Below are 22712 nucleotides of genomic sequence, written 5' to 3' on the forward strand. Positions count from 1 at the left end.
AGACAAGGCCCAAGCCGAGGATAAAGCCAGGTCCTACATCAAGGCCAAGGTCAAGGCCAAGTCCTCAAGCGTCACCTCCTCCAACCTCTCATCCACCCCGTACCCATGTGACATCCCTCAAGACCAAACCCAAAACCAAGAACAAGGGCAAAAACCTAGATCAAGACCTAGACCGAGGCCAAGGGCAAGACCTAGGCCAAGACCAAGGCCAAGGCCATGACCGTCACCCAGGCCAAGACCAAGATCTAGCATGAGTCCAAGACCTAGGTCTAGGCAAGACATAGACCACGGCCAAGGCCAAGATCTAGGCCAAAACCAAGGCCAAGGCCAAGATCTAGGCCAAAACCAAGACCTAATCCAAGGCCAAGGTCAAGACCTAGGCCAAGAGCAAGGCCAATATCTAGACCAAAGCCAAGGCCAAGGCCAAGGTCAAGCCCAAGACTTAGGCCAATGCTACGACCAAGGCCAAGACCTAGACCAAACCCAGGGTCAAGCCCAAGGGCAAGTCCAAAGCCAAGGCCAAGACTTAGGCCAAGGCCAAGACCTAGGCCAAGACTGAGGCCAATACCTAGACCAAAGCCAAGGTCTAGGCCAAGACCAAGACTTAGGCCAAGGCCAAGACCTAGGCCAAGGCCACGACCAAGGCCAAGACCTAGGCCAAGACTGAGGCCAATACCTAGACCAAAGCCAAGGTCAAGGCCAAGACCAAGACTTAGGCCAAGGCTACGACCAAGGCCAAGACCTAGACCAAAGCCAAGGTCAAGGCCAAGGCCAAGACCTAGGCCAAGGCCACGACCAAGGCCAAGACCTAGGCCAAGACTGAGGCCAATATCTAGACCAAAGCCAAGGTCTAGGCCAAGACCAAGACTTAGGCCAAGGCTACGACCAAGCCCAAGCCCAAGACCAAACCCAAGCCCAAGGCCAAGACCTAGGCCAAGGCTACAACCAAGGCCAAGACCTAGCCCAAAGCCAACCCCAAGCCCAAGCTCGACCCCAACGCGCCCGCCCCGTCCCCACCTCGATGGCCTTCTCGTAGATGGGCCGCGTGTGGGTGACGCCGTAGAGCTCGGCCGCGCGCTTGATGTAGATGTTGAACATGTCGTACTGCTCGGCGGGCAGCACGGCGCGCGTCGCCCGCTCGTACACCGCCATGGCGTGCCGCGCCAGCCCGAAGTCCTCCTCCAGCTTGGCGTACAGCAGGTAGATGGCTGCGGGCACCCAAGGGTGCTCAGCCACGGGCCGCCCCTGGGCGTCGCGCCAAGGGGGGAGGTTGGCGTCGCGCGGGGCTTGGGGGGTCCCGCGTGTCACCCTTGGGTGCGCGGGGGGTGGGGGCTGCCCTTAGGACTGTCCAGGGCACCCTGAGGTGCACCCGTGGGTGCCTGGTTGGGGGGCTGCCCCGATGACCACCCATGGGTGCCCGGTTGAGGAGCCACCCCAAAAGCCACCCTAGGTGTCACCCGTGGGTGCTCGGCCCTTATCACTGCTTAGGACACCCCAAGGTGCACCCATGGGTGCCTGGTTGGGGGGCTGCCCCGATGACCACCCATGGGTGCCTGGTTGGGGGGCTGTCCCAAAAGTCACCCTGGGTGTCACCCTTAGGTGCTCGGCCCTTATCACTGCTTAGGACACCTCAAGGTGCACCCATGGGTGCCCGGTTCGGGGGCTGTCCCAATGACCACCCATGGGTGCCTGGTTGGGGGGCTGCCCCAAAAGTCACCCTGGGTGTCACCCATGGGTGCTCGGCCCTTATCACTGCTTAGGACACCTCAAGGTGCACCCATGGGTGCCCGGTTGGGGGGCTGTCCCAATGACCACCCATGGGTGCCTGGTTGAGGGGCTGCCCCAAAAGTCACCATGGGTGTCACCCTTGGGTGCTCAGCCCTTATCACCACTTAGGACACCCCAAGGTGCACCCATGGGTGCCTGGTTGGGGGGCTGCCCCAAAAGCCACCCTGGGTGTCACCCATGGGTGCTCGGCCCTTATCACCGCTTAGGACACCCCAAGGTGCACCCATGGGTGCCCGGTTGGGGGCTGCCCTAGTGAGCACCCAAGACACCCATGGGTGCCCATTCGAGGCTCTGCTCCAATGGCCACGTGTGGGTGCCCAGGTGGGTGTCTGGCCCCACTGCCACCCATGGGTGCCCAATGGGGGAGCTGCCAACCCTGCCTGCCCCATGTCCATGCCAGGACCCTACACGGTGCCACCCGCCCAACCGGGACCCAAACACCCCATGCGGTGCCACCCACCCAACCTGGTGTCACCCACACTCAGTGGTGTCACCCACCCAAATGGGAGCCAAACACCCTACATGGTGCCACCCACCCAAGTGTCACCCACCTGACCAGATGCCACCCACCCAATCAGGTGCCACCCAACCAATAGGGAGCCAAACACCCAACCAGGAGCCACCTGTCCTACACGGTGCCACCCACCCGTCACCCACCTGACCAGGTGCCACCCACCCAAGCGTCACCCACCTAACCAGGTGCCACCTACCCTACATGGTGCCACCCATCCAACTGTCACCCACCTGACCAGGTGCCACCTACCCTACACAGTGCCACCCATCCAAGTGTCACCCACCTGACCAGATGCCACCCACCCTACATGGTTCCACCCAACCAATAGGGAGCCAAACACCCAACCAGGAGCCACGTGTCCTACACGGTGCCACCCACCCAAGCGTCACCCACCTGACCAGGTGCCGCCCACCCTACACGGTGCCACCCACCCAAGCATCACCGACCCAACCAGGTGCCACCTACCCTACATGGTGCCGCCCAACCAACACGGAGCCACCCACCCAACCAGGTGCCACCTGTCCTACATGGTGCCACCCACTCAAGTGTCACCAACCAAATCAGGTGCCACCCACCCTACACGGTGCCACCCATCCTACATGGTGCCATCCACCCAAGTGTCACCCACCCAACCAAGTGCCACCCACCCTACATGGTGCCACCCACTCAAGTGTAACTCACCAAACCAGGTGCCACCTGTCCTACACGGTGCCACCTACCCAAGCATCACCCACCCAACCAAGTGCCACCTACTCTACATGGTGTCATCCACCCAAGCGTCACCCACCCAACAAGGTGCCACCCACCCAAATGGGAGCCAAACACCCAACCAGGTGCCATCTGTCCTACACGGTGCCACCCACCCACGTGCCACCCACCCAACCAGGTGCCACCTACCCTACATGGTGGCACCCACCCAAATGTCACCCACCTGGCCAGGTGCCACCTACCCTACACAGTGCCACCCACCCAACTGGAAACCACCTACCCAACCAGGTGCCACCTGTCCTACACAGTGCCACCCACCCATGTGTCACCCACCTGACCAGATGCCACCTACCCTACATGGCGCCATCCACCCAAGTGTCATCCACCCAACCAGGTGCCACGTACCCTACATGGTGCCACCCACCCAACCAGGTGCCACCTAACCTACATGGTGCCACCCATCCTACATGGTGCCACCCACCCACGTGTCACCCACCCAACCAGGTGCCACCCACCCTACATGGTGCCACCTACCCTACATGGCACCATCCACCCAAGTGTCACCCACCCTACATGGTGCCACCCACCCAAGTGTCACCCACCCAAGTGCCACCCACCCAACCAGGTGCCACCTACCCTACATGGCGCCATCCACCCAAGTGTCACCCACCCAACGAGGTGCCACCTACCGTACATGGTGCCACCTACCCTACACAGTACCACCCACGCAAGTGTCACCCACCCAAGTGTCACCCACCCAACCACATGCCACCCACCCTACACGGTGCCACCCACCCAAATGGGCGCCGCCCACCCAACCAGGTGCCCCCCATTGCCACCCGCCGTGTCCCCGCGCGGCGCGCTCACTCTTGGCGTATTTCTGGGGACAGCCGTCCAGCGCCTGCTCGAACAGGTCCCGCGCCCGCTCCAGCTTGCGCCCGCCGTAGCGCGCCGTGAACTTGCTCAGGTAGGTGTGCCAGATGTCCGCCACGTTGGGCCAGCGGAACAGCGCGATGCCGCGCTCGTAGGCCTGGGGACAGCAAGGGCCCGTGTCCCCCGGACGCCCGCGGGGTCCCCCCGGTAGCCACAGTGTCCCCCTGTGCCCCATGGTGTCCCCCGGATGCCCATGGTGTCCCCCAGGCAGCCACAGTGTCCCCCTGTGCCCCATGGTGTCCCCCAGATGCCCACAGTGTCCCCCAGGCAGCCACAGTGTCCCCCTGAGGCCCACAGTGTCCCCTGACGCCCACAGTGTCCCCCTGATGCCCACCAGTGTCCCCTGGACGCCCACGGTGTCCCGCCGATGCCCGTGGTGTCCCCCTGACACCCACAGTGTCCCCCTGTGCCCCACGGTGTCCCCCGGATGCCCATGGTGTCCCCCAGACGCTCGTGCTGTCCCCAGGACGGCCACAGTGTCCCCCTGTGCCCCACGGTGTCCCCCGGATGCCCATGGTGTCCCCAGGACGGCCACAGTGTCCCCCTGTGCCCCACGGTGTCCCCCAGACGTTCGTGCTGTCCCCAGGACGGCCACAGTGTCCCCCTGTGCCCCACAGTGTCCCCTGGATGCCCACGGTGTCCCCTGGATGGCCACAGTGTCCCCCTGTGCCCCATGGTGTCCCCCGGATGCCCACGGTGTCCCCCAGGCAGCCACAGTGTCCCCCTGAGGCCCACAGTGTCCCCTGGATGCCCACGGTGTCCCCTGGACGGCCACAGTGTCCCCCTGTGCCCCACGGTGTCCCCCGGATGCCCATGGTGTCCCCTGGACGCTCGTGCTGTCCCCAGGACGGCCACAGTGTCCCCCTGTGCCCCACGGTGTCCCCCGGATGCCCACGGTGTCCCCCAGGCAGCCACAGTGTCCCCCTGAGGCCCACAGTGTCCCCTGGACGCCCACGGTGTCCCCAATGCCCGTGGTGTCCCCCTGGGGCCCACAGTGTCCCCCTAATGCCTATAGTGTCCCCTGGACGCCCACAGTGTCCCCTGGACGCCCACAGTGTCCCCCTGATGCCCACCAGTGTCCCCTGGACGCCCACGGTGTCCCCACTGCCCGTGGTGTCCCCCTGGGGCCCACAGTGTCCACCTGACGCCTACAGTGTCCCCCCGGTGTCCCCAATGCCCATGGTGTCCCCCTGGGGCCCACAGTGTCCTCCAATGCCCACAGTGTCCCCGTAACGCCTATAACATCCCCCTGTGCCCCACGGTGTCCCCAATTCCCGTGGTGTCCCCCCAGTGCCCATAATGTCCCCTTGTCTCCTGCACCCATGCTGTTCCCACGTGTCCCCATGTTGTCCCCTTGGTGTCCTCTGCACCTGCGTCGTCCCTGCGTATCCCCATGGTGTCCCCTGTACCCTGTGGTGTCTCCTGCACCCACGTTGTCCCCACGTGTCCCCGCGTCCCTGTGTTATCCCTGTGGTGTGCCCTGCACCCGCATAGTCCCCGCGTGTCCCCATGTTGTCCCCGCGTGTCCCCATGGTGTTCCCTGCACCCTTTGGCGTCCCATGCAACCGTGTTTTCCCCGCACGTCCCCGCGGTGTCCCCTACACCCGCGTTGTCCCTGCTTGTCCCCACGGTGTCATCTGCACCTGCGTTTTCCCCACGTGTCCCCTCGCATCCCCGCGCGTCCCCTGCACCCATGTTGTCCCTGTGCGTCCCCGCGGTGTCCCCTGCACCCCGTGGTGTCCCCACGTGTCCCCTGCACCCATGTTGTCCCTGCGTGTCCCCGTGGTGTCCCCTGCACCCGCATTGTCCCCGCATGTCCCCGAGCCTCCCCTGCACCCGTGTTGTCCCCGTGGTGTCCCCACGGTGTCCCCTGCACCCGCGTTGTCCCTGCATGTTCCTGTGGTGTCCCATGCACCCCACAGTGTCCCCTGCACGTCCCCATGGTGTCCCCTGCACCCCACAGTGTCACCGTGGTGTCCCCGCGCATCCCCTGCACCCCGTGGTGTCCCCGCAGTGTCCCCTGCACCTGCATTGTCCTCGCGCAGTCCCTGCGTGTCCCCATGGTGTCCCCTACACCTGCATTGTCCCCGCATGTCCCCACGTGTCCCCTGCACCCACATTGTCCCTGCATGTCCCTGTGGTGTCCCCTGCACCCTGCAGTGTCCCTATGTGTCCCCGTGTGTCCCCACGCTGTCCCCTGCACCCATATTGTCCCCACGCATCCCTGTGTTGTCCCCTGCATCCCACAGTGTCCCCGCGGTGTCCCATGCATCCCATGGTGCCCCCTGCACCCCGTGGTGTCCCCATGCGTCCCATGCACCCGCATTGTCCCCACGTGTCCCCCCGGTGTCCCCTGCACCCACATTGTCCCTGCATGTCCCCGTGGTGTCCCCTGCACCCCGCAGTGTCCCTATGTGTCCCCGCGTGTCCCCACGCTGTCCCCTGCACCCATATTGTCCCCACGCATCCCTGTGTTGTCCCCTGCATCCCACAGTGTCCCATGCATCCCGTGATGTCCCCTGCACCCCACGTTGCCCCCTGCACCCCGTGGTGTCCCCATGCGTCCCATGCACCCGCATTGTCCCCACGTGTCCCCGCGCTGTCCCCTGCATCCGCGTTGTCCTCGCGTGTCCCCACACTTCCCCTGCACCCCACGGTGTCCCCTGCACCCACGCTGTCCCTGCATGTCCCCGTGGTGTCCCCTGCACCCTGCAGTGTCCCCATGTGTCCCCGTGTGTCCCCACGGTGTCCCCTGCACCCATATTGTCCCCACGCATCCCTGTGTTGTCCCCTGCATCCCACAGTGTCCCCGCGGTGTCCCATGCATCCCATGGTGCCCCCTGCACCCCGTGGTGTCCCCATGCGTCCCATGCACCCGCATTGTCCCCACGTGTCCCCGCGCTGTCCCCTGCATCCGCGTTGTCCCCACGTGTCCCCACACTTCCCCTGCACCCCACAGTGTCCCCTGCATCCGCGTTGTCCCCATGCGTCTCCTGTACCCATGTTGTCCCCGCGTGTCCCCTGCACCCGCATTGTCCCCACGTGTCCCCACATGTCCCCTGCACCCCACGCTGTCCCCTGCACCCACGTTGTCCCCATGCATCCTCGCGTTGTCCCCTGCACCCTGCCATGTCCCCTGCACCCGCATTGTCCCCACGTGTCCCCGCGCTGTCCCCTGCACCCCGCGGTGTCCCCTGCACCCGCGGTGTCCCCGCGTATCCCCAAGCATCCCCTGCACCCTGTGTTGTCCTCACACGTCCCTGCAGTGTCCCCTGCACTCCATGGTGTCCCCTGCACCCCGTGGTGTCCCCACGCTGTCCCCTGCACCCGCGGTGTCCCCGCATGTCCCCGTGTCCCCACCTTGAAGCTCTCCTCGAAGTAGCCGTGCTCCTCCAGGAACAGCGCGTAGTTGATGACGATCTGGGGGGTGGCGATGCGCAGGTCCAGGATGCGCTCGTACACGGCCTTGGTGGACTGCGGGGACACGCGCGTCACCGCGGCGCCACCGGAGGGACACCCGCAGGGACACCCACAGGGACACCCTGGGGAGGGGGACAGGGCGCAAAGCGGCTGGGGGGGTGGTGAGGGACACCCTTGGGGACACTCGAGGGTCTTGGGGACACCCAAAGGGGACCCAAAGGGGTAGCAAAGGAGCCCAGGGGCTTGGGGACACCCAAAGGCCTTGGGGACACCCAGGGGCCCTGGGGACACCCAGAGGGGACCCAAAGGGGCAGCAAAGGAGCCCGGGGGGCTTGGGGACACTCAAGAGTCTTGGGGACACCCAGAGGGGGACAGGGAGCACCCAGGGTGGGCGCAAAGAGGCTGGGGGGGTGGTGAGGGACACCCTTGGGGACACTCGAGGGTCTTGGGGACACCCAAAGGGGACCCAAAGGGGCAGCAAAGGAGCCCGGGGGGTTTGGGGACACCCAAAGGCCTTGGGGACACCCAGAGAACTTGGGGACACCTGAAGGGGACCCAAAGGAGCAGCAAAGGAGCCCGGGGGCCTCGGGGACACCCAAAGGCCTTGGGGACACCCAGAGAACTTGGGGACACCCAAAGGGGACCCTGAGGGGCAGCAAAGGAGCCCGGGGGCCTTGGGGACACTCAAGGGTCTTGGGGACACCCAGAGGGGACCCAAAGGGTCAGCAAAGGAGCCCGGGGGGCTTGGGGACACCCAAAGGCCTTGGGGACACCCAGAGGGGGACAGGGAGCACCCAGGGTGGGCGCGGTGAGGGACACCCTTGGGGACACTCGAGGGTCTTGGGGACACCCGATGGGGACCCTGAAGGGCAGCAAAGGAGCCCAGGGGGCTTGGGGACACCCAAAAGCCTTGGGGACACTCAAGGGTCTTGGGGACACCCAAAGGGGCAGCAAAGGAGCCTGGGGGCCTTAGGGACACTCGAGGGTCTTGGGGACACCCAAAGGGGACCCCGAGGGGCAGCAAAGGAGCCCAGGGGTCTTGGGGACACCCAAAGACCTTGGGGACACCCAGAGGGGGACAGGGAGCACCCAGGGTGGGCGCGGTGAGGGACACCCTTGGGGACACTCGAGGGTCTTGGGGACACCCAATGGGGACCCTGAAGGGCAGCGAAGGAGCCCAGGTAACTTGGGGACACCCAAGCGCCTTGGGGACATTCAAAGGTCTTGGGGACACCCGAAGGGGACCCCGAGGGGCAGCAAAGGAGCCCAGGGGCCTTGGGGACACCTAAAGACCTTGGGGACACCCAAAGGGGGACAGGGAGCACCAAGGTGGGTTGGGGACCTCTAGGGCCCCCCTGGGGCACTGGGGCGGATCAGGGGACCCCAAGGGGTGACAGGGGACCCCAAAAGATGCAGGAGGACCCCCAAGTGGTGGCAGGGGGACCCTGAAAAATGCCATAGGGCCCTGGGGGGTGACAAGAGGGTCCCAAGGGGGTGACAAGGGGACCCCCAAGGGGTGACAGGGGACCTTGAGTGGCTTGGGGACCTCAAGGGGTGCTGGGGACCCCAAGGGTGACAAGGGGACCCTGAGGGTTGAGAAGGGGACCCCAAGGGCTATTGGGGGACCCTCAAGGATGTCACAGGGTGACAAGGGGACCCTGAGGGGTGACAGGGGGATCCCGAGGGATGACAGGGGACCCCAAGGGGTGGCTTGGGGACCTCAAGGGTGACAGATGGAACCCAAGGGGCGACAGGGGGGCACCAAGGGGGACCCCATGGGACACCGAGGTGACCTCAGCGGGTACCAGACATGGGGGGCACCAGGGGACACCTCAGAGGGGACCCCAGAGGGGACCCCGGGGAGGAGCAGCAGGTCCCCGAGTGGCGCTGGGGAACCCGTGGGGACCCTTGGGGACCCGTGGGGACAGCGAGGGGACAGCGAGGGGACAGGGACCCACCTGGAAGGTGCCCAGGCTCTCCTCCAGGTCGGCCAACATGGCCCAGACCTTGAGCGACTTGTAGAGGCGGTTCTGGACGGGCTCCGACGCGTCGAAGTACTCGGCCCGCTTGGCCGGCAGCGCCGTGGCCTTCTGCGGGGGACACGGGGACAGCGGGTGACACCGGGGGACAGTGGGGGACACCGGGGACAGCAGGTGACACCGGGGGACAAGGCAGGGGGAGGGGGCAGATAGGGCCACCCCGAGCTCCCGTCCTGTATGGGCTCTGGAGCTCCAGTTCGCCCCACTCGCACCATACGGTGTCACCCCGTCACGGTGTCACCCCATCACCGTGTCCCCGTGTCCCCATGTCACCCCGTCACCGTGTCCCCGTGTCCCCATGTCCTTACCCTGAGGACACTCAGCGCGGCCGCGGGCGCCCCGTGCCGCAGCTCCAGCTCGCCCCGCTCGCACCACACGGTGTCACCGTGTCCCCATGTCACCCCGTCACCGTGTCCCCATGTCCCCATGTCCCCGTGTCCCCGTGTCCTCACCCTAAGGATACTCAACGCGGCCGCGGGCGCCCCGTGCCGCAGCTCCAGCTCGCCCCGCTCGCACCACACGGTGTCACCGTGTCCCCATGTCACCCCGTCACCGTGTCCCCGTGTCCCCGTGTCCCCGTGTCCCCATGTCCCCGTGTCCCCATGTCCTCACCCTGAGGACGCTCAGCGCGGCCGCGGGCGCCCCGTGCCGCAGCTCCAGCTCGCCCCGCTCGCACCACACGGTGTCCCCGTGTCCCCGTGTCCCCGTGTCCCCATGTCCCCGTGTCCCCATGTCCTCACCCTAAGGACACCCAGCGCGGCCGCGGGCGCCCCGTGCCGCAGCTCCAGCTCGCCCCGCTCGCACCACACGGTGTCACCGTGTCCCCATGTCCCCATGTCACCGTGTCCCCGTGTCCCCGTGTCCCCGTGTCCTCACCCTCAACACACTCAACGCGGCCGCGGGCGCCCCGTGCCGCAGCTCCAGCTCGCCCCGCTTGCACCACACGGTGTCACCGTGTCCCCGTGTCCCCGTGTCCCCATGTCCCCGTGTCACCGTGTCCCCGTGTCCCCGTGTCCTTACCCTGAGGACGCTCAGCGCGGCCGCGGGCGCCCCGTGCCGCAGCTCCAGCTCGCCCCGCTCGCACCACACGGTGTCACCGTGTCCCCGTGTCACCATGTCCCCGTGTCCCCATGTCCCCATGTCCCCGTGTCCCCGTGTCCCCATGTCCTTACCCTAAGGACGCTCAGCGCGGCCGCGGGCGCCCCGTGCCGCAGCTCCAGCTCGCCCCGCTCGCACCACATGGTGTCACCGTGTCCCCGTGTCCCCGTGTCCCCATGTCCTCACCCTCAACACACTCAGCGCGGCCGCGGGCGCCCCGTGCCGCAGCTCCAGCTCGCCCCGCTCGCACCACACGGCCGCCAGCTCCTCCACGTGCCGGAAGGCCACGCGCGTCGCCTTGCCCAGGATGGTGCGCGCCTGCGGGGACACGGGGACAGTGGGGACATCAGCAATCAGTGAGGGCAGCAGAGACGTTGGGGGCATTGGTGGAGGTGGGGGCAGCAAAGACATTGGGGACATCGGGGACATTGGGGGCACTGGGGACAGCAGAGACATTGGGGAGCACTGGGGAGCATTGGGGCAGTGGGGACATCGGGGGCATTAGAGACACTGGGGACACTAGGAACACTGGGGAGCATTGGGGACATTGGGGACATCAGGGGCATTAGAGACACTGGGGACATGGAGGACCTTGAGGACATTGGAGGCACGGGGGACATTGGGGGACGTTAGGGATACTGGGGGGCATTGGGGACATTGGGGGACATAGGGGACATCAGAGACACTGCGGACATTGGGGACATCGGGGGCACTGGGACACCAGGAGCAGTGGGGGTAGCAGAGACATTGGGGACATTAGGGACACCGGGGGCACTGGGGACATCAGGGGTGTGGGCGGACCCCTGGCACCTGTGGGGGTGGGGGACAGGCAGGGGACACAAGGGACTCTCAGGGCTTGGGGGGGACACAGGGGACATAGGGGACATGGTGGGGACATTGGGGACCCTTGGGGACACTCACGTCGTCCAGCTGGCCGTGCTCCTCATAGAAGCGGGCGAAAGCCACCCAGAGGGGACACGGGGGACACAGGGGGACATGGGGGACAACGTGGGGACATTGGGGACACTCACGTCGTCCAGCTGGCCGTGCTCCTCATAGAAGCGGGCGAAGGCCACCCAGAGGGGACACGGGGGACACAGGGGGACATGGGGGACAACGTGGGGACATTGGGGACATTGGGGACACAGGGGACCCTTGGGGACACTCACGTCGTCCAGCTGGCCGTGCTCCTCGTAGAAGCGGGTGAAGGCCACCCAGAGGGGACACAGGAGGACACGGGGGGACGCAGGGGGACAACGTGGGGACATTGGGGGACACGGGGGACACAGGGGGACATGGGGGACAACGTGGGGACATTGGGGACACAGGGGACCCTTGGGGACACTCATGTCGTCCAGCTGGCCGTGCTCCTCGTAGAAGCGGGCGAAGGCCACCCAGAGGGGACACGGGGGACACAGGGGGACATGGGGGACAACGTGGGGACATTGGGGACATTGGGGACACTCACGTCGTCCAGCTGGCCGTGCTCCTCGTAGAAGCGGGCGAAGGCCACCCACAGGCTGTGGGGACGCCCGGTGGCCTTGAGGGGCTCCACGGTGCTCACGGCCTCCGTGTACGTCTGGATGACCTGGGACAGGGACAGCGGCGTCACCCGGGGACAGCGGGGACACCAGGGACATCCTGGGGACACCAGGGACACCCGGGGACAGCAGTGTCACCCAGGGACAGCAGGGACACCTCGGGGACAGCGATGTCAGCTCAGGGACACCGGCGTCACCGGGGACAGCAGGGAGACACCAGGGACACCCCGGGGGCACCCTGGAGTCCCCATTGTCACCCTGATGTCCCTTGATGTCCCTGTGTCCTCCCCAATCCCCAAGGTCCTCATGCCCTCCCCTTGCTCCCTCATGTCCTCAATGTCCCTGTGTCCCCCTAGTCCCTCTACCCCGCTTCTCCCTGATGTTCCTGGTGTCCCCGATGTCCCCATGTTCCCCTCACTGTCCCCATGTCCCCCCGCCCTGTCCCTGCTGTCCCTGCGCTGTCCCCACTGTCCCTGTCCCCCCCCGGCCCCCCCGGCCCCCCGTGCTGTCCCTCTGTCCCCCTGCACTGTCCCTGCTGTCCCCATGTCCCCTCCCTGTCCTCATGTCCCCCCGTGCTGTCCCTGCTGTCCCCATGCTGTCCACCTGTGTTGTCCCCCCCACACTGTCCCCACACTGTCCCCCTGTGCTATCCCTATGTCCCCTACACTGTCCCTGTGTCCCCCACGCTGTCCCCTCGTGCTGTCCCTGTCCCCAGGCTGTCCCTGTGTCCCCCCATTGTCCCCATGCTATCTCCCTGCGCTGTCCCCGTCCCCCCGTGCTGTCCCCATCCCCTCGCACTGTCCCCAGGCTGTCCCTGTCCCCCCAGGCTGTCCCTGTCCCCCCCCCCCCGCTGTCCCCGCGCGGTGTCACCTGCTCGGGCCGTCCCTCGCACAGGGCCACCCTCTTGTGCCACTCGTGCACGTTGTGGGGGTTCTGCCGCAGCAGGACACTGTTGAGGAGCAGCGGCCGCCGGGCCACCAAGCGCTCGAAACGGGCCAGCCGCAGCTCCAGGGCCACCTCCCCTGGGGACACGGGGACAACAGTGTCACCAGGGGGCATATGGACATGGTGACAATGTCACGGTGCCACCAGGCGCTCGGTCTAGAGTTCCTTGGTCAACACGAGGATGGACATGAGGGACATCAGGAGCTCGAGGTGGCTTGGGGACATCTGGGAGGGGTTTAGAGGACCACAGAGGCCACCAAGGGATGAACTTGGGGACCTGGTGGTGGCTTGGGGACATCTGGGATGGGTTTAGGGACCCACAGGCCACAAATGGATAGACTTGGAGACCTCATGGTGGGTTGGGGACATTTTGGATAGGTCTAGAGGACTGGGGTCAACACTAGGATGAACATCAGGGACACGAGAAGCTCATGGTGGCTTGGGGACATCTGGGATGCGTCTGGAGGACCGTGGGCCACCAAGGAATGGACTTGGGGACCTCATGGTGTGTTGGGGACAGTTGGGATAGGTCTAGAAGATTGTGGTCAATGCGAGCATGGACATAAATGACAAGAGGAGCTCGAGGTGGCCCAGGGACATCTGGGATGGGTCTAGAGGACCACAGTGGCCACCAAGGGATGGACTTTGGGACCTCGTGGTGGGCTGGGGACATCTAGGATGGATCTAGAGCATATTGGTCAACATGAAGATGGACATAAGGGACATGAGGAGCTCCTGGTGGCTTGGGGACATCTGGGATGGGTCTAGAGCACCATGGAGGCCACAAATGGATGGTCTCGGGGACCTCGTGGTGGGCTGGGGACATCTGGGATGGGTCTAGAGCACCACAGGCCACCAAGGGATGGCTACGAGGACCTCATGGTGGGTCGGGGACATCTAGGATCGATCTGGAGAACCATGGGCCTCCAAGGCATGAACTTGGACATCTGGGATTGGTCTAGAGGACCACAGTGGCCACCAAAGGATGGACTTGGGGACCTGATGATGGCTTGGGGACATCTTGGATTGGTCTAGAGGAGCATGGGCCACCAAGGGATGGTCTCGGGGACCTCATGGTGGGTTGGGGACATCTAGGATGGATCTGGAGAACCATGGGCCTCCAAGGCATGAACTTGGGGACCTCATGGTGGGTTGAGGACATCTGGGATTAGTCTAGAGGACCACAGTGGCCACCAAAGGATGGACTTGGGGACATGATGATGCCTTGGGGACATCTGGGATTGGTCTAGAGGAGCATGGGCCACCAAGGGATGGATTTGGGGACCTCATGGTGGCTTGGGGACACCTCAGATGGGTTTGGAGAACTGCAGCCAACATGAGGATGGACAGGAGGAGCTCGAGGTGGCTTGGGGACATCGTGTGGGCCGTGGGGGGGTGTCCCCCGCGGTGGCCTCACCGTCCTCGTCCCCGGCGTCCCCGCCCAGCCCCTCCATGGTGGCGGCGATGACGCTCTCCTCGAAGTGCGCGTAGCTGTCGAAGACCTGCGCGAAGTCCCGCACCGTGGCCACCGTCTGCACCGCCTCCTCGTAGACGTCACGCGCCTGGGGACAGCGGGGACGTCAGCGCCAGGGCCACCACCCCTGGCGGCATCAGGGCCACCACACCCGGAAGATGTCACCACCCCCTGGAGGCCACCACTCTGCCCTGGTGGCCTCAGTGCCAGGGCCACCATCCCTGCTGGCCACCATCCCCTGGTGGCCACTGCCACCACCCCCGGTGGCTGCCACCACCCTGCCCAGGTGGCATCAGTGCCAGGGCCACCATCCCCTGGTGGATGCCACCAACCCCGTGGTGGCTGTGTCCCCCCTGGTGCCCAGTGCGGGTGGCCCCAGGGGACACCAGGGTGTTGGGACGCTCCGTGGGGGACCTGGGACACCCAAGTGTGGGGGGTGACACAGGTCACTCCCGTGTCCCCTTGTGTCCCCACGTGTCCCCACGTGTCCCCAGGTGTCCCCACCTTCTCGAAGTGGCCCAAGCGGATGTAGTAGTCGGCCAGGGCGTCCCTGTGTGTCCCCATGTGTCCCGTGTCCCTGGGTTTCCCTGTATCCCCACGTGTCCCCACGTGTCCCCACGTGTCCCCAGGTGTCCCCACCTTCTCGAAGTGGCCCGAGCGGATGTAGTAATCGGCCAGGGCGTCCCCACGTGTCCCCGTGTGTCCCCATGTCCTGTGTGTCCCCGTGTCCCCCCGTGTCCCCATGTGTCCCCACGTGTCCCCACGTGTCCCCACATGTCCCCAGGTGTCTCCACCTTCTCGAAGTGGCCCGAGCGGATGTAGTAGTCGGCCAGGGCGTCCCCACGTGTCCCCGTGTGTCCCCATGTCCTGTATCCCCCCGTATCCCCACATGTCCCCATGTGTCCGCACATGTCCCCACATGTCCCCACATGTCCCCACGTGTCCCCAGGTGTCCCCACCTTCTCGAAGTGGCCCGAGCGGATGTAGTAGTCGGCCAGGGCGTCCCTGTGTGTCATCGCGTGTCCCCATGTCCTGTATCCCCCCGTGTCCCCACATGTCCCCGCGTGTCCCCAAGTGTCCCCACCTTCTCAAAGTGGCCTGAGCGGATGTAGTAGTCGGCCAGGGCAGCCCTGTGTGTCATCGCGCGTCCCGTGTCCCCGGGTTTCCCTGTATCCCCCTGTGTCCCCCCGTGCCCCCCCCGTGTTCCCACATGTCCCCACGTGTCCCCGCGTGTCCCCACATGTCCCCGCGTGTCCCCACATGTCCCCACGTGTCCCCGCGTGTCCCCACCTTCTCGAAGTGGCCCGAGCGGATGTAGTAGTCGGCCAGGGCGTCCTTGTGTGTCCCCATGTGTCCCCATGTCCTGTGTCCCCCCATGTCCCCCCGTGTCCCCACATGTCCCCACGTGTCCCCACGTGTCCCCACATGTCCCCAAGTGTCCCCACCTTCTCGAAGTGGCCCGAGCGGATGTAGTAGTCGGCCAGGGCGCACCAGAGCTGCCCGCGCTGGTCCGTGAAGCGGGTCAGGCCCCCGCGGATGATGGCGCCGGCGTCCAGGGACGTCACCTGCTCCGGGTGCTGCGAGATGAGCGCGCACAGCTCGTGCCACAGCTGCGGGGACAACGAGGGGACAATGGGGACACTGAGGGGACAGCTCGTGCCACAGCTGCGGGGACAACGAGGGGACAATGGGGACACTGAGGGGACAGCTCGTGCCACAGCTGTGGGGACAACGAGGGGACATGGGGACAGTGAGGGGACAGCTCGTGCCACAGCTGCGGGGACAACGAGGGGACAATGGGGACAGTGAGGGGACAGCTCGTGCCACAGCTGTGGGGACAACGAGGGGACAATGGGGACAGTGAGGGGACAATGAGGGGACAATGGGGACACTGAGGGGACAATGGGGACACTGAGGGGACAGCTCGTGCCACAGCTGCGGGGACAAGGGGACAATGGGGACACTGAGGGGACAATGGGGACACTGAGGGGACAGCTCGTGCCACAGCTGCGGGGACACGGGGACAGTGAGGGGACAATGAGGGGACAATGGGGACACGGAGGGGACAATGGGGACACGGAGGGGACAGCTCGTGCCACAGCTGTGGGGACAACGAGGGGACACGGGGACAGTGAGGGGACAATGAGGGGACAATGGGGACACGGAGGGGACAATGGGGACACGGAGGGGACAGCTCGTGCCACAGCTGCGGGGACAACGAGGGGACAACGAGGGGACAACGAGGGGACAATGGGGGACAATGGGGGACAATGGGGGACAGCTCGTGCCACAGCTGCTGGGACAGTGAGGGGACAGTGAGGGGACATGGGGACAGTGAGGAGACAACGAGGGCACATGGGGACAGTGAGGGGACAGCTCGTGCCACAGCTGCAAAGACAACAAAGGGACAATGGGGGACAGCTCATGCCACAGCTGCGGGGACAACGAGGGGACAGTGAGGGGACAGCTAAGGGTGACAGTGCTCCTTGTCACCCCAGCACCCATGGGCGCCCCCAGCACCCCCCAGCACCCATGGGTGCCCCGCGTCACCCCAGCACCCATGGGTGCCCCCAGCACCCCCCAGCACCCATGGGTGCCCCCTGTCACCCCAGCACCCATGGGCGCCCCCAGCACCCATGGGTGCCCCAGCACCCACCTGGTAGTTGCTCTTGCCCTCCTTGGACACGAAGCGCTCGTCGTTGACCAGGATCCCTCAGCACCCATGGGTGCCCCACGTAACCCCAGCACCCCCCAGCACCCATGGGTGCCCCAGCACCCACCTGGTAGTTGCTCTTGCCCTCCTTGGACACGAAGCGCTCGTCGTTGACCAGGATCCCTCAGCACCCATGGGTGCCCCCAGCACCCCATAGCACCCATGGGCGCCCCATGTTACCCCAGCACCCATGGGTGCCCCATGTCACTGCAGTACTCATGGGGGTCTCCAGCCCCCCAGCACCCATGGGTGCCCCAGCACCCACCTGGTAGTTGCTCTTGCCCTCCTTGGACACGAAGCGCTCGTCGTTGACCAGGATCCCTCAGCACCCATGGGTGCACCACGTCACCCCAGCACCCATGGGTCCCCCCCCAGCACCCATGGGTGCCCCAGCACCCACCTGGTAGTTGCTCTTGCCCTCCTTGGACACGAAGCGCTCGTCGTTGACCAGGATCCCTCAGCACCCATGGGTGCCCCCTGTCACCCCAGCACCCATGGGCGCCCCCAGCACCCATGGGTGCCCCAGCACCCACCTGGTAGTTGCTCTTGCCCTCCTTGGACACGAAGCGCTCGTCGTTGACCAGGGCCACCCCCAGCACCCATGGGTGCCCCATGTCACTGCAGTACTCATGGGGGTCCCCAGCCCCCCAGCACCCACGGGTGCCCCCTGTCACCCCAGCACCCATGGGTGCCCCAGCACCCACCTGGTAGTTGCTCTTGCCCTCCTTGGACACGAAGCGCTCGTCGTTGACCAGGATCCCTCAGCACCCATGGGTGCCCCACGTCACCCCAGCACCCATGGGTGCCCCAGCACCCACCTGGTAGTTGCTCTTGCCCTCCTTGGACACGAAGCGCTCATCGTTGACCACGGCCGCCCCCAGCACCCATGGGTGCCCCATGTCACTGCAGTGCTCATGGGGGTCCCCAGCCCCCCAGCACCCATGGGTGCCCCAGCACCCACCTGGTAGTTGCTCTTGCCCTCCTTGGACACGAAGCGCTCGTCGTTGACCAGGATCCCTCAGCACCCATGGGTGCCCCCAGCACCCCATAGCACCCATGGGTGCCCCCTGTCACCCCAGCACCCATGGGTGCCCCAGCACCCACCTGGTAGTTGCTCTTGCCCTCCTTGGACACGAAGCGCTCGTCGTTGACCAGGATCCCTCAGCACCCATGGGTGCCCCACGTCACCCCCCCCAGCACCCATGGGCGCCCCTTGTCACCGCAGCACCCATGGGTGCCCCATGTCACCCCAGCACCCATGGGTGCCCCAGCACCCACCTGTAGTTGCTCTTGCCCTCCTTGGACACGAAGCGCTCGTCGTTGACCAGGGCCGCCAGCCTCACGGCCGCCTCGTCCAGCCGCCCGGCCGAGCGCAGGTAGGTGACAAACTCCTCGGCTGTTCTCGGGACACAGCTGGGGACAACGGGGACAACGGGGACAATGGGGACACCCGTCACCTCCGCCCTGGCCTGTGTCCCCTTCCCGTGTCCCCGGCCACCTCCATCCCTGTCCTGGGTCTGCCAGCGGCGCCCAGACCCCATGGGGCACCCAGGGCTCCCGCAGCACCCAGGGCACCCAAGGGTCCCCTTGGGCCCCTGAGGGTCCCCGGCAGCACCCAAGGGTCCCATGTGCACCCAAGGGTGCTCACAGCACCCAAGGGCCTCCGCAGCACCTAGGGACCTCACGGGCACCAAAGGGTCCCCTGCGGCACCCAAGGGCCCCCACAGGACCAAGGGTCCCAGCAGCACTTAAGGGTCCCCCTAGCACCTAGGACCCCATGGGCACCCAAGGGTCCCCACAGTGCTCAAGGGCCCCCATGGGCACCCAAGGGTCCCAGCAGCACTTAAGGGTCCCACCAGCACCTAGGGACCCCATAGGCACCCAAGGGTCCCTGCAGCACCTATGGACACCCAAGGGTGTGCATGGGCACCCAGGGGTCTGCATGGCCACCCAAAGGTCCCTGCAGCACCCAGGGGCGCCCATGGGCGCTGCAGGGCCCCCAGGATACCCTGCAGCCCCCAGGGCCCCCCACAGCACCCATGGGCGCCCAGGACCCCTTGCAGCACCCATGGGCCCCCAAGAGCCCCCGCAGCACCTAAGAGCCCTCTGCAGCACCCATGGGCATCCAAGGGTCCCCATAGCACCCACAGCACCCAAGCCCCCCCACAGCACCCATGAGCCTCCCGCAGCACTCAGGGGCACCCAGGTCCCCCCTGCAGCACCCACGGGTGCCTGGGTCCCCCCGCAGCACCCAGGGGCACCAAGGGCCCCCCGCAGACACCCAAGGGCCCCTGCAGCACCCATGGGCACTCAGGTCCCCCTGCAGCACCCAGGGACACCCAAAGGCCCCACGCAGCACCCTCAGGTGCCCAGTCCCCCCCGCAGCACCCACGGGTCCCCCGCAGAACCCAGTACCTTGAGGTAGCGCCGGTAGACGCACACGGCCCCCCTGCAGCACCCATGGGTCCCCCCCCCAGCACCCATGGGTGCCCGCCCACCTTGAGGTAGCGCCGGTAGACGCGCACCCAGGCTCCCTGCAGTACCCAGTCTCCCCACAGCACCCATGGGTGCCCAGACCCACCCCTGCAGCACCCATGGGTCCCCCCCGCAGCACCCACGGGTGCTCATGGTCCCCCCCCAGCACCCATGGGTCCCCCCCAGCACCCATGGGTGCCCCGCCCACCTTGAGGTAGCGCCGGTAGACGCGCACGGCCCCCCCCCGCAGCACCCATGGGTCCCCCCGCAGCACCCATGGGTGCCTGCCCACCTTGAGGTAGCGCCGGTAGACGCGCACAGTCCCCCCGCAGCACCCACGGGTGCTCATGGTCCCCCCCCCAGCACCCACGGGTGCTCATGGTCCCCCCCCAGCACCCACGGGTCCCCCCCCAGCACCCATGGGTGCCCGCCCACCTTGAGGTAGCGCCAGTAGACGCGCACTGGTCCCCCCGCAGCACCCATGGGTGCCCCGCAGCACCCAGTACCCTGAGGTAGCACCGGTAGACGCGCACCCAGTCCCCCCGCAGCACCCATGGGTGCCCTGCAGCACCCAGTACCTTGAGGTAGCGCCGGTAGACGCGCATGGCCCCCCCGCAGCACCCATGGGTGCCCCGCAGCACCCAGTACCTTGAGGTAGCACCGGTAGACGCGCACCCAGTCCCCCCGCAGCACCCATGGGTGCCCCGCAGCACCCAGTACCTTGAGGTAGCACCGGTAGACGCGCACCCAGTCCCCCGCAGCACCCATGGGTGCCCCGCAGCACCCAGTACCTTGAGGTAGCGCCGGTAGACGCGCACGGCACCCCCGCAGCACCCAGGTCCCTGCAGCACCCATGGGTGCCCATGGCTCCCCCGCAGCACCCAGGTCCCTGCAGCACCCATGGGTCCCCCGCAGCACCCAGTACCTTGAGGTAGCACCGGTAGACGCGCACGGCCCCCCTGCAGCACCCATGGGTCCCCCCCCAGCACCCATGGGTGCCCGCCCACCTTGATGGTAGCGCCGGTAGACGCGCACAGTCCCCCCGCAGCACCCATGGGTCCCCCAGCACCCATGGGTGCCCACCTTGAGGTAGCGCCGGTAGACGCGCACGGCCCCCCCCGCAGCACCCATGGGTCCCTCCGCAGCACCCACGGGTGCCCGCCCACCTTGAGGTAGCGCTGGTAGAACGCGCACCCAGGCTCCCTGCAGTACCCAGTCCCCCCCCGCAGCACCCATGGGTTCCCCCCCAGCACCCACAGGTGCTCATGGTCCCCCCCAGCACCCATGGGTGCCCCGCAGCACCCAGTACCTTGAGGTAGCGCCGGTAGACGCGCACGGCCGTCTCGGGCAGCGGGTGCCGCCGCACGAAGCGCAGGTAGAGCGGCCACAGGCGGCGGTGCTGGGTGACGGGCAGCGCCCGCAGCGCCCCGGTTCGAACGCGCGGCGCGTGCGCGTGACGCGGCCCTGCGCCGCCAGGAACGAGCAGTAGTCCAGCCACACGCGCGGCATCTGCGGGGACAAGTGACAAATGACACTGGGGACATTGAGAGGGGACATTGGGGACACCGAGGGGACACTGACAGGACATCGGGGCTGTGACTGTGTGCGGGTGATGCGGCCCTGCGCACCCAGGAACGAGCAGTAATCCAGCCACACGCGCCGGCATCTGCGGGGACATTGGGGACAGTGACAGGGGACAGCGAGAGGAGACATTGGGGACATCAGTGAGGGACATTGGGGACATCAGTGAGGGACACTGGGGCTGTGGCGCATGCGGGTGACGCGGCCCTGCGCCGCCAGAACGAGCAGTAGTCCAGCCACACGCGTGGCATCTGTGGGGACATTGGGACAGCGACATGGGGACGTTGGGGACAGTGACAGGGGACATTGGGGACATTGCGGGGGACATTGGGGACAGCAGTGAGGGACATTGGGGACACTGAAGGGGACATTGGGGATGTGACGTGTGCGGGTGACGCGGCCCTGTGCACCCAGGAATGAGCAGCAATCCAGCCACAGCGCGGCATCTGCGGGGACATTGGGGACAATGACAGGGGACATTGGGGACAGCAGTGAGGGACATTGGGGACATTGAAGGGGACATTGGGGATGTGACGTGTAGCGGGTGACGCGGCCCTGCGCACCCAGGAACAAGCAGTAATCCAGCCACATGCGCGGCATCTGCGGGGACAGTGACAAATGACACTGGGGACAGTGAGAGGGGACATTGGGGACATCAGTGAGGGACATTGGGGCTGTGGCGCGTGCGGGTGACGCGGCCCTGCGCACCAGGAACGAGCAGTAATCCAGCCACACGCGTGACATCTGTGGGGACATTGGGGACAGCGACAGGGGACGCTGGGGACAGTGACAGGGGACATTGGGGACATTGCGGGGGACATTGGGGACAGCAGTGAGGGACCTTGGGGACATTGAAGGGAACATTGGGGATGTGACGTGTGCGGGTGACGGGGCCCTGCGCACCCAGGAACGAGCAGTAGTCCAGCCACACGCGTGACATCTGCAGGGACATGGGGACAGTGACAGGGGACAGCGAGAGGAGACATTGGGACAGTGACAGGGGATGTTGGGGACATCAGTGAGGGACATTGGGGACACTGGGGGGGACATCGGGCATGTGACAGGTGCGGGTGACGTGCCCTGCGCACCCAGGAACGCGCGATAGTCCAGCACACGCGCCGGCATCTGCGGGGACAGCAATGGGGACGTTGGGGACAGCAGCAGGGACGTCGGTGACATCTGGGGGATGTGTCCCCTCCTTGTGGATGAAGAGCAGCGCCCGGTGTCCCCTGGGTGTCCCATGTCCCTCCATGTGCCCTAACGTGTCCCCATGTCCCCTGCCCGTGTCCCCATCTCCACCTGGCCGCGTCCCTCCATGTCCCTCCGTGTCCCCATCTGATCTGGCTCCCCACGATGTCCCCTCTCTCCTTGGTGTCCCCTGTGGTGTCCCCTGGGCATCCCCACGCTGTCCCCACGCTGTCCCCTGCTGTCCTCGTGTCCCCACCTTGTGCATGAAGCAGAACGCCCGGTGTCCCTGGGTGTC

At 66.2% G+C, this 22712-nt stretch overlaps 1 protein-coding gene across 1 annotated transcript; it reads right to left on the reverse strand.

Moving 5' to 3' along the window:
- Nucleotides 1-1002: 1002 nt before the first annotated feature.
- On the reverse strand, nucleotides 1003-21820 carry LOC148592384 (pre-mRNA-splicing factor SYF1-like; the record flags this gene model as incomplete). Its single annotated transcript, XM_088535106.1, has 14 exons — nucleotides 21793-21820; nucleotides 20958-21157; nucleotides 20656-20785; nucleotides 18452-18569; nucleotides 17992-18076; nucleotides 15906-16070; nucleotides 14404-14548; nucleotides 12912-13063; nucleotides 11969-12088; nucleotides 10687-10818; nucleotides 9322-9453; nucleotides 7304-7417; nucleotides 3878-4040; nucleotides 1003-1208 (listed from the first exon to the last, which is right to left on the reverse strand). Coding segments are annotated over exons 1-14 (1890 nt in total), but the record flags the coding sequence as incomplete, so codon positions are not given.
- Between the last annotated feature and the right edge of the window lie 892 nt (nucleotides 21821-22712).

This window comes from Tinamus guttatus, unplaced genomic scaffold (genome assembly GCF_059628265.1).
Source record: "Tinamus guttatus ecotype Peru unplaced genomic scaffold, ASM5962826v1 Tinamus_guttatus_pri_ptg000615l, whole genome shotgun sequence".
Taxonomy (NCBI): domain Eukaryota; kingdom Metazoa; phylum Chordata; class Aves; order Tinamiformes; family Tinamidae; genus Tinamus; species Tinamus guttatus.